Source organism: Python bivittatus, unplaced genomic scaffold (genome assembly GCF_059951505.1).
Source record: "Python bivittatus isolate LINGU-HERP-01145 unplaced genomic scaffold, Pbiv_v1 ctg000340_np1212, whole genome shotgun sequence".
Lineage (NCBI taxonomy): Eukaryota > Metazoa > Chordata > Lepidosauria > Squamata > Pythonidae > Python > Python bivittatus.
In genome coordinates this window covers 15,796,865-15,814,675 of record NW_028277056.1, presented here as the reverse complement: position 1 = coordinate 15,814,675, position 17,811 = coordinate 15,796,865, and the positions used below count along the sequence as shown (strand labels likewise).

At 37.4% G+C, this 17,811-nt stretch overlaps 1 protein-coding gene across 1 annotated transcript in view; it reads right to left on the bottom strand.

The window, feature by feature from the left end:
• Nucleotides 1–16,047, bottom strand: part of DYNC2H1 (dynein cytoplasmic 2 heavy chain 1) — a 183,333-nt gene extending 167,286 nt beyond the window's left edge. The window contains exons 1-12 of the mRNA XM_088140623.1: nucleotides 14,907–16,047; nucleotides 12,255–12,425; nucleotides 11,690–11,825; nucleotides 11,197–11,315; nucleotides 9,908–10,052; nucleotides 6,414–6,646; nucleotides 5,034–5,168; nucleotides 4,834–4,947; nucleotides 3,140–3,251; nucleotides 2,586–2,710; nucleotides 1,052–1,227; nucleotides 350–545 (exon numbers count right to left, since the gene is read on the bottom strand). Coding sequence (XP_087996749.1) covers nucleotides 350–545; nucleotides 1,052–1,227; nucleotides 2,586–2,710; nucleotides 3,140–3,251; nucleotides 4,834–4,947; nucleotides 5,034–5,168; nucleotides 6,414–6,646; nucleotides 9,908–10,052; nucleotides 11,197–11,315; nucleotides 11,690–11,825; nucleotides 12,255–12,425; nucleotides 14,907–15,341 — 2,097 coding nt within the window. The 5' untranslated portion in view covers nucleotides 15,342–16,047. The remainder of the gene's footprint in view (nucleotides 1–349; nucleotides 546–1,051; nucleotides 1,228–2,585; nucleotides 2,711–3,139; nucleotides 3,252–4,833; nucleotides 4,948–5,033; nucleotides 5,169–6,413; nucleotides 6,647–9,907; nucleotides 10,053–11,196; nucleotides 11,316–11,689; nucleotides 11,826–12,254; nucleotides 12,426–14,906) is intronic.
• Between the last annotated feature and the right edge of the window lie 1,764 nt (nucleotides 16,048–17,811).

Sequence of the window (17,811 nt, the reverse complement as noted above, 5' to 3'; positions counted from 1 at the left end):
TCTAATGTCTTGCTCCATGAATTAAAGCTGCACAGATATAATGAAGCTCAATGTTTTAGTGCAAATTTTACTGCAAATTTAACTGTACCCTTTCAATTTAATTTAAAAATTAGTTAGAATTCTACATGAATTTTCCACTTTTGGAGATCAGGTAGAATTCACTCTTTAGCAGTGCTCACACATGTAATGAACTACAGCGGTAGTAAAAACTTATAATAAAACTATTATCTATCTATCTGTCTTTCTGTCTATCACATTTACATAACCTCCCATCTCACATAGTGACTCTCTTTAAGTTATATCTAAGAATCAATCCATGAATTTAATAGCATTTAAGAAGTTATCATACCTGTTTGAGAATCACTGCTTGTTTGCAAAATTTTTGAGCAGTGTTTGAAGCCTGTTGTATTTTGGCAGGAATGAGAAACCCAAGTGCAGAAAGCTGACGTACTTCTCTCAGGAGAGTTACCAAGCGATCTGAATAATGTATTTTTAAGGCTCCATCGGAATGATCAAGTTCCATTACAGGACTATTGGCCTGTATACTAAAATAATTTTTAATATTAGTCTTTATATTAGAAAATATGATCTGCTTTTTTTTCTGCATAAGACCTAGAGTCTTCTTCTGTGTTCTAGAGACTAGCTATTAATTTGCATAAGTAGATTTTAAGCAGGGTTATGCACAACAACAGATGTGGTAAACTTCCTTGAATCTATGGAGTACGAAATATACAATCAACTTAAATAAATAAATAAAACAATATAATTCCTCTTTTGGACCATACCAATCTATTATTTTATGTGTACTCCAGCAGTTTTGCAGAAGTTAATCCTCTGAATCAGAAGCAGTTTGTGATGTTCTGACATGATTTGGCCCATTTCACCCTGAACTTCAGAACCCAAAATATTTCCAGTTCAAAGGATTGGCTTGTGGAAACCTGCTGGACCAACCCCAGAATGTGCTGGAGTTCTTCAAAACAGTTCACCCCGGACTGGTTTTATGTGTGCCTAATTCTGATTGTTTGTACAAAGTCAAATATTTTATACTTACCAAAGACCAGACTTTGGGTTTGAGAGACCTGTTTGAATGTCCCTGGACCAATCATCAAATTGTTCTTGTTCGTACATTTTGAATTGTTCTAGGAGGTCATCTGCAGTTTGTCGGAAATTTTGAAATCCAGATAGGTCTGAAAGAAGGGCCTCTGCAATCTTAATGGCATCATCCACCTTAGACATCGAAATAATTGAAAAGTTTAATTGCACTTGGTATGTTTTATACTAGCTAACACATAAAAAATACATCTAGGATATTTAAAATCTCAGCATCTTACACTTTGGAGTTTATATAACCACAGGATTGGTTGCTTAACAAAGTTTAAACAATTTAGTTGCAGTAGCAACTAAATATTATTGCATACTTGTAATTGATAAACCAAGAGTTGTCCATGCATAGCACACAATCCAGGCTTTAGATATAAAATATAAAATTCTGTCTAATGGTAACCCATTCAATTCTCCTGTACTGTATAATCATTAGATGCAGAGTGGTCCACAGGAGTGTATGATAATCTCTATTACCTATTATAGCTATGCAAAGATCTATTTTCAAAGGGAAAAATATAATGCATAATTCATATACCATATAACTTATTGGAAACACCACCTTAAACCAAGCATGTATTTTTCCAAGGTTGCACAGTAGCTGCAAAGGGCAATAAGCAAGCCTATTCCTCCAAGCACACATTAAGCCTACTAGATTCATTTGATAGCAAATGAAGGTTTCCTGCTTCTAATTAGCAGCACCTTATCAGCAATTCTCTAGGACCTTGGCATGCAACTAGCTCCAGTAGAAATAGAAACAAGTCTGCATATAGGGCTTCAGGAAAATCCAACAAGACAATACAGGTGGTCCTCACTTAATGACCATAATAGGGACCGGAAAATTGGTTGTGAAGCAGGGCGGTCGTTAAGCAAGTCACCATATGACCAGACCCGATTTTACAACCATTTTTACAATGGCTGTTAAGTGAATCACATGGTCGTTAAATGAATCCAGCTTCTCCAATGGATTTTGGCCAGAATTCGCTTAACGGCCGTGGTGATTTGCTTAATGACTGTCATAAAGAAAGTTGCAAATCACGATCATGTGACCATGGGGGAGTGGTGCAATGGTTTGCAACAGTCATAAGTGTTGTAAACCACTTTTTCCAAGGCTATCGTAACTTTGAATCGTCATTAAATGAATGGTCATTAAGCAAGGATTACCTGTATTACCAATAAGGCACAGAGATCTGGGAATGCAATTGAACAGCCTCACTTGGTCATAGAAGCATCAGAAGAGCACATTTAGAAGTAGCTAATGAAGCTGAAAAGGTTTTCATTGAGTTAGGAGAACTAATCTTCATGTTTCACTCCATAAATTATTTAAGGGTTATTTAAAGAATTATATTGGGGATCAGATGTGTATCAGCTTTAAGACAGTCCTTGAAAAGTAGTTTGAAAAATTATCCCTATTTCAATCTAAAAACACATATTATTTCCTATATGTTAACATAAAACATCACATTATGGATTTAAATTGATACCTTCAATTCTAGCTGGCGTACCCAGACAATATTATTCACAACCTCAGAGAGGTTTTTGCCTGACAGTGGCCCTGATGCATCCCCTGGAGTGCCATGACATCGTGTCTCAAAATCTGTCTGATAATCTGTATAACAGCATTAAGGAAAATATTAGTGAGTACTGCAATAGCACTAAGCACTGAAATCTGTTTCCTAATATGTAGCCTAAGAGACCTTATGTTTGATTAGCTGCAAAAAGTTCTACAGTATCAGTATCACAATTCTGTATTGGGCAGAACATTTTATTTCAAGAAGGAAAATGAACATGATTGGAAAAACTCTGTTTTAAGCAAGAATTTGAACTACTCTGTAATCAGACGCATCCCTACAAATTGAGTGTGATAAATAGCCAAACTAAAGATATAACAGGTCATAATACTTTCTGTAGTAAATAACATACAAATAACATACCAGATGAATACTATATTTAAGTACCAATAATTTCATACTTTCAAAAAAACAAGAGATGGCGGAAGCACTCATAAAATATTTTTCATATATACACGTATATATACCTTTAACTGCGCCTTGAAGTTTTGCCAGCAAAGTTTCTCTTTCTAAAAGCAATTCTTTGCTAATGCTTGGACGTCGTACTAATTCCTTGTATTTCTGAAAAGCCTGAAGAAGCTGGAAATATAAAACATGTACAAATACATAAAATGTAACAGATTCCCATGGGTTAGTGTTTGTAACATTAATCTACAGGTAGTCCTTGCTTAACGACCCTAATTGACCAGAATTTATATCACTAAGTGAAGCGGTTGCTAGGCAATACATCATGTGACCGCGCCACTGGGTGACAGCAGTTCTGGTAGTCCCGGCTGCAGTCATTAGGCAAGGGCCAAACTGTCATTAGGCAAGGACCTCATGTTTCTCCTGCCCTGTGCAAACTGCTGGCTTTGTCCCGCCGGGCCCAGTGAGGAGGAGGCAGCAGGACCAAGCCAGCGAAGGAGGCAGGGCAGTGGGAAGCTTCCTTTGGCAGATGAAACTCTTCCACCCTGCTGCATTTGCTGCACACATCCCAGGGCTGTGCCTTTGCCCAGCATCTGGATCCTGGGCAAGCAGAGAGGGGAAGAAGATTACAAAGGTCAGCTGATGGGGTAGTTGAAGCACACACTGCAGTCGTAAATGCAGGCCGGTTGCCAAGCACCCAAATTTTGATCATGTGACTGCCGGGGCACTGCAATGGCTGTAACTCTGAGGACCAATTGTAACTACCATTCATTCAGTGCCATCGTAATGTCAAACGGTGGTTGAGTGAATGGCTGAAGTGAGGACTACCTGTATTTAACTGAATGTTTAGGTACCTGCCATGACTACGTAAATGCCAGATGTATGAGAATGCCAGGCTGCTATTTTGATTAAAATTACCGCAAATAATCCCATAAATTTGTTTTCTTTATTAATGTATTTTTATACTAACCATATTACCAGACTTCAGGCAGCAAAATAAATATATTTCTTCCATGTTTCGATATTGACATGAAAAAAGCCAATTCACAACAAGAAAACTGATACAAAATAAGTAATTACAATTGGCAATAGAAATCATGAAAATTAAAAAATAGTAACAAAATGTATACATATGCTTATGTTTTGTATTTTTGTTGATATTGTGCTTACATCTTGCCACAAGAATTTATTTCATTCCAAAAAACAGCAAAACCTGAGGTTGGGTAGACAGACCTGAAAATAACACCAGAAATGATTGCACATGATTCAAAGATATTTTAAAATACCTGTTGTGGACTATCTTGGATTTCTGAAATAAAGCTTTTCAACTTGCTTGCTATTTTTTGTTCTGCTGGAGCAATAATTAATTACATTAAAGAGAATTGCTCTGCACAGATACATCAAAAACTGTGATGATGATTCTGAGGTTCTTTCATGCCCAAAAATGGTAGTCTGGGCTGCATCAAGAGTGCTAGATTACTTTCTCTCTCTCACTCTAGATGATGCCATCCATTATCCACATGTTGAAAAAAAAAAAAGAAAAGTACTGAACAAAGACTCCCAATTTTGAATGAGGCACAATGAAGAAGCATAAGACATGTAGTTTGTCATGTTAAGGCACGCTTCAACTTCTCTTGCAACAGAAAAAAATGAAACCCACAAAAATTTAATATACAAGTTGGATGTACATATTATTTTTAGTAAGCATGTCTTTCAGCATCTAGTTTTGTGGCCAATAATAAATTTTTTAAAATACCTGTTGTGGACTATCTTGGATTTCTGAAATAAAGCTTTTCAATTTGCTTGCTATTTTTTGTTCTGCTGGAGCAATAATTCTTTCATATTGACGTACTGCTGCTTTCCATAAAGGCTAGAAGAGGAAAACATATTTTTATTCTAGTAGATTGAGCTACACTTCATCTAACTTAAATTCAAATTACATATAAAATATTCTACCTCAGTATAGGGATTGTAATGCACAGGATTCAACCCAGCAAAAGGTTCAAACACTTGGGCAAGATGCAATGCTTGCTGCTCACCAGTTGGCAGAAAATATGTAAGTTTCTCATGAAGTGATCGAATACTTAATACCTAAAATAAAAGGAATAAAAGTTGACCCATAGTTTGTCTACTAACTATAACAAAAGCTAGAAATCCTATAAAGAGTAATCTATGCCAAAATTATATCTAAGTGCTTTTGACAAATGAAGCACAGAATAGAATACAGTATTAATTATGAAATATATTTATGCATGGAAATGTTAATTTATGTAATTACATCACATGATAATACAACATTACTCAATTGAAAATAACTAAATATATTAACATACCACTGAGGACAGTGGGAAAACTGAAATTTAATGTATTTGAACTACACATTATGATATTGTAAAAACAGATCTTCCAAATTCATATTCCACTAATAACTATGTTTCTAATAACTCCAGTAAGATTTCTGCTACAGAAGTTCCTGGGCATAGCCCAGATGCTGTCTATTCTCATTGTCAGAAGTCTTCTCTTTAAATTACCTTGGATTCTTTTTTCAGAGAGAGATGCTATTCAGTAATTTCAGACCTCTGATTTGAAAAAGAGGAAATATTTTACTTATAGTCCTTTCCTAAAATTTTGACAGTATCCATAATTATTAATCTAATTCATCTGAAATTCATGAAGCTGCCTTATACTGTACCAAACTATTTATCCATTTAATCTAATATTGTTCTTTTATCCATAGCTTCAGAAATCTCTCTTTATATCAGAAGTGGGCAACCTTTTTTCTAGTAACATGATGGTAGAACTGAAATAAAGACTGTGTTTCTTTTTCCCTGATATTTATTTTTCTTTCCCCTTCATTCTGACACTCCCCCCACCTTTTTTTTTTTTAATCTCTAGCTGCAGGCTATGGGAAATATAATATTTTTTTACTGTACTGAAAATCACCTTACCCAGAGCTGCTGTTTTCTCTTTGGGGACAAATAGCAACTTCGGGAATTGATATATATTTTAAAAGTAAACAGCTTTGGGAAAGGGATGTTAAAAATGCTGTACCAGCATCACAGCCTGTTTGTTTTGAAAACAAGCAAGAAAACCAACCAGAGAGCACCATCACTCCATCTACTTTTACCTTAAGTACTCTTCTTTATAGCTATCATCAGAGTGCCTTTAGCTGAAGGTGCAAGAGCCTCAATTTTATGGCTTTGTATCTAAAAAGCACATGCCCTATTACTGGACTATAGCCCCTTCTATTAGAAAACATCACATTCAAAAGCCTTCAGTTAATTCTCTTCCCTACACCTCACATCCCCAAAAGAGCAAAACAAAACAATTAGATACCTCTTCAAGGCGTTTGCCAAGTTTTCCTAGTGTTTCAGGAATATATTTCTCTGCTTGCCATATATGTGGGGTGTAACGCTGCCATAACTGCCCGGTAAGATGATCACAGGCTGCAACCCACTGTTCACAAATTATGATGCCAGCCTTCAGATTTTCTTTTACAATGTGAAACGAATCCTCCCATAGATTTAAAGTACCTAACTTCTTCTGAACAAATCTTCCAAGAGAGCCAGCTAAAAATCACACAAACAAATCACGAAAATTAACTGTATTTTCAATTATTTGTACTTTGTTTGGCAAAGAGCAGATTTTCATGACTACATTTGTATCAAAACTTGCCTCTTAATATACCTATACCCATTGTACAGATGTAATCACTACACCCAAATCACAAGGCATTTGTGTGCGCGCACACACATACAACACATACATATATCACGTCAATGGCAATTACATCTAATAGCACTAACTCCCATTCTCATAAATAATTCAACTTCAGATCCTGAATATAATACTTGTTTCCTATTTATGTAGAAACTGCCCCAAGTTACCTCCTACTTTAAAATGGGTTTTTAATGGCAGGGCTTTTTTAATCTGGAGGATATAAAGAAATTGGTTTTTCTTTCAACCCCTGCACTCATGCTAGCCAAACAAATGCATCTTGATCTCATTGAAAGAGATCAGGGGTAGGGCCTCCAAATGTTATCAAATTACAATTTTTACCATAGTAGTAGCAGCTTTGCTTTTCTTTAAACCAGGCAGAGCACAAAATGATAATATACAACATCAACAACTTGATATGGTAACATACATTTGAATCTGACACTGCAAATGAATATGTAGAACCTCAATGACCTGAATGGCTCATAGTGCTTAATGCAATCATTGGCACCTATACCTAAATAACAGTAAGAATAATACACAAAAAGGTGATACTTAAACCACCTTTATAAGGGCTCATAAAAGAGGAATGTTTTTAGTTCCTTTTAACGTTTTGACAAATCAGACTTCAGGCATAGTCCTCATGGAGATTTGTTCCAGAGGACTGGCACAAGATGAGAAAACCTCTCTACCAGTTATGTAGTTATGTTAGTATTGGGGGTACCAGACACCACGGCTAAAAGATAGGGTCAGGCACACAGACACAAGCCACAAACAAATTTTCCAAATAAATGGAGGTGTCTATGTGTAAGGCCCAGTGAGTAAGCACGGCAACTTATATTGGTAACTCTTATGAATACTCAGCCAAAATAGGGATTCACAATAGAAAGAAATAGGGGTTATTTGGGAGAAGTCTAGAACAACACAAACAGGACTATTCTGGACCCAGATCGTGGAGCAAAAATAGGTATTAAGTAACTGGGCCACCAGATTGCTGTTATAATCCAAACACAAGACAATCAAAGCATGAACCAGCTGTTTGGCCATTTGGTGGTGAGGAACTGACAGAGCCTATAAATGGTTTTAAAGAAAGTCCCTCATTGATTCGGATTCCTAAGTTTCTCTCCACCAAGGAGGCCCACAGCTGCCAGCCTTGAAAACAAAAGGAGGATGGGGGGAAGAATCAGATGAAATACAGCAAACTCAGGCTTCTCCATGTTCGGTTTGAGAGAGGACTTAGAAAGGGATGACCACACTGTGCCATTCGGAAGAAAGACAGAGGAATCTATTTAGAGTTTTCACCATATGCGTAATAATTAACCTGAAAAAAAAAATAAATGAAAGGACCCAAAGGAAGCATTTGTAAAGTAAATAAAAAGCCTCAAATTTGAACTCAGGAATACCACCGATGATGAAAAATGTTAGGAGACAAAAGTATTCTACCTAACAGAAAAGGTTTGTGAGGTAAGTAAAACCATGGAATGTGATGCAAGTGGCACCAAGGGAAATTAGGCAGGACAATAATATTTGATGGCTCAAAATATCAAATGCAGAAAAGAGATCTAGTGACCTCAACACAACAAAGAGATGATGGTTCACCTTAGCCACCAGTAGGTTAACAGCACAAGCCAATGCCAACCTGCAGAAAGTCGCACGTGAAAGCCCTATTGAAATGGGTCTGTGAATTGTTGACCAACAGAAGAAAATTGACAAAGAGCTGCTTTCTCAATGGTTTTGGAAAGGAATGGAAGGAGAGAAACTACATGAAAATTAAAAGGACTGACGAGTATTTTTTTTCAACAGAAGATGATGGTAAGCATCACTTCCTATTGTCCAAATTGGCTGGGGATTACTGGAAATTCAGTGACATCTAGGGAATTATAAGTTCCCCACCCCTGTAATAATACAATGAATACCTTTGCAACATGTTAGTAAACAGGCTGTACATTAAAAACGTGCAGCTTCAGTGGTTCATGAAAACATTGTGTGGCTTCAGTGGTTCGTCAGCCCGAGGAAGGAGAACGCCTTCCGCCATTTCTAGTAATAGGCAGCCTGTTCGTAAGTATGAGTAGTCCCTAAGTTGGACACTCTTAATCTGGGGACTGCTTGTAATTCATATTTGCTGCTTTATTAATATACCACAGGGATACATGTGTGAGAACTATAAAGGACTGTTGTATAATGTTCAAAGAATGACTTTAAAATGTATAAAGGAGACAGCATTACCAAATAGGAAACAAAACATTGTTGCTAGTGTTTTCCATTTCTTTTTTCTTTTAATGCTTTCTGAGTATTTCCCTACTCAAGAGACACAATACAGGAAACTAATAAAATTAAAATAAGTAAGATAGACTGTATATTACAATGGCGACAAAGCCAATAATCCCAAATTACTCTTAGAGCAAAGGATTGGTCTTCATTGGATACTGATTTAACATGAAAAGGTAGAAACAGTCTTCCATATTTTAAAATGGCCTTGGATGAAGAGGCAAATAGTATAGGCAGTATGTTCATGTTTAGCATATGCAGTATGTTCAGCTCTACAGAATGATCTTTAGTCTCTTTAAATGTATCTAGATGTTATTTTAAGACCCTTGATAGGAAAATGTCTTTCTCTTATTCAAGAAGTCCTTCAGGATAGCTAATGCAATCCAAATAAAATTTCTGAGCAGTATCCATTGTAGCCTTTCATCTTATGAGGTATGAGGAATAGCAGTACCACCAGATTCCTACAAAATACTGTAATGCAATTCCCTTAACAAACAAGTAGATGGTAGAATTTATAGTGTAAATGACAGGGATATTCACAAAGCAGAGCTATTAGGTAACAACTCCTGATATCATTTCCTGTAAACCTTACACTATCTGCTGTTGGTCTAGTCAGATGCCAATCCACTGCCATTAGAAACAAAGGGAGATTGTATATTGTAAGGAAGTTAACAAACAATAATACTTAAGATAATTTATTCCCTGTAACTTTTCCTTGTCACACAGTTCTCACATTCAAGCACTATGATAACAATGCCGGAAGTACCTTCTTCAGCACATATATACAAGAGACAAGTTTAGCCAACTGTTTATCATAACAGAAGGCTTTTTGTCCAGAACTTTACCTATGACATCCAAAAGATTTTTCATGCGTGGTTGTGGAAAAGGTTCATGATCAGATTGTCTCCAGACATCATCCACAGTGTCCCGCGTAGTCTCCACTAAATCCACAACCTCAAATAAAGACAGGCTGTCCAAATTGTAATAATCCTAGAATCATGATGCATAATTTAAAAATATAATTTCCAGTGGATATATTAGGGCTGAAATGTTTCAGAAATATTTCTATGAAAATGTTGTATGTACTGTCTGTCACCCATTCCTCCAAATACCTCCAGCTGCTTAGCACTACTTCCCCCAACTTCCTACAGTCCTTCCCAGATCATTCTCATCTACCTCAGTGTCTCAAACCACCTTGTGACAAACCTGCACATTCACCTCACCAAACCTAGAAAAGGTAAAAGAGCAGTTGTTTCCTTGGTCCATTCCAAAATAAATAAGGCTGTTGGTTGAAAAGTGTCCTGTAACACTAGGAAAAAGAGTCTGTGCCCTGTGCCCTCTGTTGATAAATAAGAAAGCTGCAGCTTATGGGGGTATGAGGAAGAAATTTCTTATTAATAATAATAAAATAAATATAAATGTTAAAATAAAAAATGCCCCCACCCACATTTGAGCTCTGCCTGCCAACTTTCAGTGTCTGCTCCTCAATACACCTATGCTGTAGAAAGATTTGTAGACCTTTAGGGCAATAGTAGTCACACAAACCTGATTTATGCTAATTTGAGGAAGTACACATTATTGTTAATCTAACTGGGAGCTAAGCATAACAAAAGCTACCATGAACTATTCATCAATATCTGAATAAGAGCCAAATCATATGTTCAGATAGCTGAAAACCTCCTGATTTCTATGAAGAGTTAAAAGCATTACTCAAATATTTCTTTAAATGTTCATTAGCTAGAACATAGAAATTTTTAGCTTTCTCTAGAATTTCATGAAAATATGTTTTCAAGCAAACACTACAATTTTGTGAAAGCCAATGCTTGTATATGAAGGAAGGTTCATCTGCGCACAACTCAGTTCTATTATACTGATTGTATGAATCCAGCACATATATAAAGCTATGGACTGCTTTATGATTAACAGTGTGCATAAAAACAGAAGCAATGCAGGAGTATATTGTTTTGATATCCTAATATAGCCTCCCCCAACAAAGAAGCCCTTCAGATTTGTGGACATCAACTTCTAGAATTCTTCAGCCAGTATGGTTATGGTGAAAAATTCTGAGAGCTGGTCCATGTATAACTTCTATGTGTGAATTAAATCTTCAGCTTTGTTTGATAAAGTTACACACATATGCAATGGCTTCAAACAGCTCTTTAAAATGAGAAGCTCTGTCCTTGCTACATGATTTACTTCCATGTTGAGCACGCTCTGTCCAGAATTGAAATTCATCATTTGGGCAAAGTATTGCTGTAAAAAAACCAAAAACAAACGTTCAGTTGTTTGCCTAGCAATCAAGTTAAAAACTTCAAAAGCTACAGTATATATTTTAGTAATTTTCCTTACTCCACATAAACAAGCATTAGTGTCTATATTTTAATTTCAACAGACTCATTGCACCTCAAATACATTATGCCATACTACACAAAAATATATTTTTTTGCAAAATACTAACATACCTATACTTCTGGATATCGTAATTCTAACATTCTTATTCGAAATAAATAAAATGTTTTATTTATTATAACACTTTCTATGTCTACTCACTGGACCCTAAATGATAAACTACTTCTCATTATATCTAATTTAAATTTCACAGTTTGTAAATAATAAGCATTTTATACCTTGAACATCATCCTCCCGATATTTTGTTCCTGTATAAGTAGTATCTGTTTTCCTTAGAACAGAACCTAAGCCAGCTTCTAACTCCCGCAAAAGATTTTGTAGTTTGGGATCAAAATCTTTACTCCATTTTTCATCCTAAAATAAAGATTTCAGATTATATAACTTTTCCATCTAAACTGCACATCTCCATTATCATCTTAATACATAGTCTTTATTTAATTCTGTGTTTGTTATTTTCTCATTCCTTTGTTGTTTCCTTAGTGCTGAAATATAGCTGGCATGGTTCTTAACAGTGAATTAAGTTCCATTAATTATAAGGAATATAACTGCCTGGAATCTGTGCTTAAATCTTCAGCAATACTAGGTTTGTACGTAATTAACTGTTAACAAATAACTTTGAATGCTCATGAAAAAAGAAAGCTACATTCCATAAATTAAAACTAACATCATGTCAAATCAATGAAGGGAATTCTACAATGAAAGAACTATAAGAAAATATTAAGTTGTCAATATATGAAAAAAATCCTATGATCCATTGAAATAACCTGGATTCTGCATACTTACTTTCAGTAGCACTGGTGCAAATACCTGTCGCACTGCTTGATAAAGCATATTAACTGGAGAATCTAACATAGATGATACAAGAATATTAGTGTGAAGATTATCTTCTGTAATAACATCTGGTCGTAGCTTGAAGAATACCAGCATTTTGTCTTCTGAATTGCCAGCTTCAACCTGCATAAGTATGAAAGACAGAAATTCATGGGAACTATAAAGCAGAAAACTAATTCAGCACTTTGACAATATTTGTAAATTCTTAAAATTATAGTAGGCACTCTACAAATATTAAACTTTCCTATCTCAGAGAGGAAAAATAGAAAAAAGAAAAGATGGGCTCTATTTCAATATAATATTGCAATATCACATAAAAAGAAAAGCAAATAAGAAAAGCAGGATTTACTTTAAAAATACTACAGTAGAATGTTACTTTTTTATCTAAAGGAAGAAAAGTGACAGAAATATGCATTTTGGTAAGATAAAGCAATAGTGCAAAATATAGAGAAAGCAATATATGTGTTCCTCTCTCTAATGAAAGGATTGTTTGTATATTGTACTCAAAAATCATAGCAACTAATAAGAAATGAATGACCTACCTATAACAGGTTTGTAGACAGCATTCAATGTTCTGTGGGTTGATACCTTAAGCATACAATTACAAAACTGCCTTACAAAGACCAGGCTTACACACTGTTCTAAGTCAAGATGTGGCTGGTTCTGGCTTACCAATTTGCATGAATCCAACTCCTGTGGGTTATTCAACAGCACAATGTATACATAAACCAGATTATTGAATCAGAGCACCAGTCCATCTAGCCCATTATAAACACTACCTGGAAACAACTATTCAGGGTTAGGGGCAAGAACTTTTCCTACCTTACAGTATTTCAATCTATCTTAGAATATTTGTATCAAAAGTACAACCCATAATCCAACTAAGAAATATCACTACAATGCACTCGCTATTTATATCAATAGGATATGTATATACCCTATAAAACCTAAGGGCACAGCTTGAATCTACACAGAAAGGATGATAATCCACTGAGACACTTTTCTCATGCCCATTTCCCTAATATATCAGACACTGTGATATTTGGGGGAATGCATTTATAAATAAGAACTAATACAGTAGTTAGTGGACATAGATTTGTTTTTTAATTGCATTTTTGCCCCATAAGAACATAAGCAGTGCCCTGCTGGATCAGATCCCTGGCCCATCTAGTCCTGCAGTCTCTTCTCACAGTGGCTAACCAACTGCACAAGGAAGCCCACTAGTCTCCCACCACAGTACTCTCCCCACTTGCCTAATAAAAAACCTCCCAGGGGGACTTCCAATCAGTAAACAAAATCAGACTCTGCCCTTAGGCTTGCACATGAAAGAGCACCAGAAAAAAGTTTTTAAAAATTAGGAAGAAAAATATGCAATTAAAGTTAAATAGCTGTTGTTATAGAGACAGTTGAGGAAGACAAAAATCCCAATGAGAACTTGGTCTTTAAGGCAGGGTAATGAAATTGCCAATTTCCAAACAGATGCAACACTTGTATGCTCTTTTATCACCCATTCTACCTATTATAAGCTTACCAGTTTTCTCCTGCAGGATCCTATGCATTACTGCCCAATAAGTAAAAATTCAGTAACAGAATTCTTTCTAAAATCAAAAAGAATCCTTCACAAACTGGTATCACAAAGTGCATGATACCACAACACATAAAACAGCTGTTACCAAGCTGAGTTTTTCAGATATTTGGAGACCCAAATTCCATCCAATTCCAGCTGGCAGTGAAAGTGTGGACACCTGAAGACTTTCAGTTGCAAAAGGCTGGCCTTCAAAGGAAAAGGGCATAAATGCCAGATCTGAGCATTCCCTTACCAGGACTCCAAGGCCCAAGGGCAAACATTCAAACACGCCACAGAGAGGGAATGCCTCTCAACCAAACCCTGAGCCCTTGAGGTATGGCAGGCTACAGTCTTTCCAGGAAAACCATCAATCGGGCTGAGTTTAAGAGAGAGCACTCCCAAGAATGTGAGAGCCAGTTTGGTGGAGTGGTGACTGTGCTGGCCTAGAGTGTAAGAATCTGCCAAACTCAATGCCCAATTAAAGTAAATCTCATTGGAACCATAAGTGGATTCAAAGAAGTTCTTTATTGAGAAGCAGTCTACAGTTCTAAGTTATTACCAAGACTAAAAGCCCACGCACACCAAACCCCCTTTTTCTCCCCAATCACTTGCACCTCCCTCTTCCCAGTCTATCATCCGTCTCACACATTATCTAAGTTCTTCCCGGGTCTCAAGCTGGTACAACCTTGGCATTCTTGGGAACCAGATAAGGGTCCACCTGCGCCTAACGGCCCTTCCTTCCCCCCTTTCCCATAATGGCAGAAACGAAGCAAGGAAATTAACTATGTGAGTTCTAGGCCACCCTTAAGCATGAAAGCTGACTGGGTGACCTTGGGCCAATCCCTCTCTCTCAGCCCAACCCACCTCACAGGGTTGTTGTTGTGGGGAAAATAGGAGGCAGGGTATGAAGTATGTTTGCTGCACACACACACATTATACACGCGCGCACACACACACAGAGAGATACATATATAAATATGAGGTGGGATAAAAATCTAGTAATAATAACAATATAATTAAAAATAACGTCACGATACCTGATTGGAGACAACGATCTCGTCATCTGAATGCTGCACACAAAGAAGAAACTCGTTCCCATCATCCAAAAAGTTGGCCAATTTGGCACTGGCAGAGAGAGGCGCCAGGCTCCCGAACGACGACAGCCCAAAGTAGTTGCCTGCAGTGGCCGCAATGAAAATCTTCCTCTTGTCGCCATCGCCATCCCCATCGAGAGGCATGACAGTCGCGACTCTGGAGCCCCCGCCTAGGAGAACGAAGACGAGTCTTGGAAACCGAGAGCCACTTTTTAACCAGGCCGCCGATCCTTCTCCCCCTCCCCGGAAAAAACAGAAGAGTTTAAGAAAAAAGTTGTAGAGAACAAAGAGAAGAGAAAATGGAATGAACCGAGACGAAGAAAAGGACACGAGATAAAGCGGTAACGCGTAGGAAACGGAAGGCTGCCCGCTTCCCATAAAAAGGAACAAGGACTTCCATATTCAGTTCTCTTTTGTTTAAAGGATTGCTATTTTATACCGGCTGTGACGGACTCTGGGCTGCCGCTAAAGGTAAGGAGTAAACGCCAGTTTGATTCCTCACAGATACCGGCGGGCGGCGTTGCTAGGCCCGGTCACTATGGTAACGCAAAATGGCCGACGTTGCCTAACGCTAAGCCGCGCGCCTTAAGGGTATATCAAGCGATCCACGTCCACTTCTCCGGATCCCTGGAATTACCCCAATCGGTGTGATAGGTAATCGCCAGGCGCGTATCTATCATGCTGCTTTGACTGGATGCTGCGGGAGCGGCAGCGAACGTGCAGGATTGCATAGATTGATCCTACAGAGATGTTGCATTGCAAGTACCATCATTCACGCTGAAGAAAAGCATTGTTGGGTGGAGGTGATGAGAGTTGTTGTCTGGAGGACAACAGTCTGAAAGGGGTTGCTATACTGCACTGCATGGAGAATCTGTTGAGTCTACAAATAGTTGAACTACGAATCCCAGCAGCCTCCAGCCAGTGGTGAAGGACTCTGGGTGTTGTAGTTCAAAAAATATCTGGACTATAACCTGGGTAGAAATAGCTTGCTGGTGTCCTGTATCACAAATGAATCTCCAGTTTTCTTCCATTTTCTCCATCACTAATATTGACTTACTAAATGTGTTATGCTAGACTTTCAGGGAACGGGTAATAAATATTATGCTTGGCCCACTCATCTCATAAAAGCTTCACTTCCCTGAAACTAGGCATAAGCTCCACTGAACCGAGACTTGACCAAAAAAACCTGTACTTCTGTTTTGCTACATTGCTTCATTAGAAGATAAAGCCACAACTACCTTTATTCTGAATGTGTTTTATCGCATTCTGATCTGAAGACTGCCAAGCCATGTAACAAATAACACACAAGACACACATGCACACAAACCCACAACAACACTGTAACTCATTTCTGAGAGCACATGAGGATTAATTATTACTATTTCCAATCTTTCCGACAGCAGCTCACAGCAGTGCACATGGAATCCTCCTCAAATTCAATCTTCACAACTCTGTGAGGTAAATGGAGCTGAAGGGTTATGCCAATCCCCAAATCATCATAGGTTCTATTTTCAAGTGGTGAACAAAACCTGAGCCTCACTGGCTACAGCCCTGCACTTTAACCACCACACACAGTTTAACCATGCTTTGACTATGCACTGGATTTTTTTGAATACCAGATATGCTTATATTTAATGTTTGTACAGTTTTACCATCAAGGAAAAGATCGATGTTTTCCTCTATCTTTTAAACTAAATCCAAACAATCATTGATTAACCAGGATCTTTTTCTCACTGCTGATCCTGTACAGCTGTCCTCCCCAACATGATGCTGTTTAGAATCATAGGTCTTCAAGTGTCATACTCCAGCTTTCCAAGGCACATTATTATGGAAACTGCCCTTTAATACATCTGGAGGGTAACAAATTGGGGAGACCTGTCAGATAAACCACTCCAGATGATATAGCATCTTACAGATACTTCTGGGCTTCTTCATTCATATAACTGACTGCCTTACCATAAATGAATTTTAAGATGACCTTGGGAAAGGTATGAAAAAACATGTAAGGAGGGACTTATAATAAAGATTGCCCAGTTGAGAAATTGAAGCAAGCATCCCTTGATTTTGTTTAGCATTGTTCAGGCTTTTAACACTGATGTTAGCCCTTCAAGGTAGGCCAGGTCAAGAACAGACATTGCACGGATTCCAGGAATGCTGTGTACTTTATTGTTGTAGGATACAGTAACAGAATCTTGAAAACCTGTCCAAGTTTTTCTCTGTTCTGTCTTATACTAAACAAAATAAAGGTGAGGTGATAATTTTTTTTACCTCAAGTTTACTTCAGTCTTCAGTGAACTGCGTAATCTTTTCTGCAGGTCCCTCCTTAACGATTCCTTCATTCCTTCCCCAACGGCATCTCTAAATTCCTTTACACTTACAGTATAACAATTATTTATTTTGCCTTCAGGTCAGTTTTGACTCCTGGCAACTACATAGACAAGTCCCTACAGTTTTCTAGGCAACATTTTCAGAAGTGGTTTACCCTTGCCTTCTTTCTAGGGTTGAGAGAAAATGACTAGCCCAACAGTACATTTGACACATAAGGATAAATCAAGCATTATCTAAAATGTTAGGCATATCAAAAGCAATCAATGCAGTTTCAGCTTCATCCTCATCATATAGTTTGCTGAGTGTTAGCAAAGTTTGACCCCAATTATATAAACCATAACTTATGACTTCAGAGTTTGTGCACGCCCAGCAAACTATGGTTTAACTAGAAATAAACCACAGACAAGCAGACCATGGCTTAGCATGAGATGGAAATCCAACCAGTGACTGGGAATAGCTCTCTTTGACTTCTGAAGGGATATCTGTAGGCCTGTGCTGCATTGTAGAGGGGGGGGGTTGC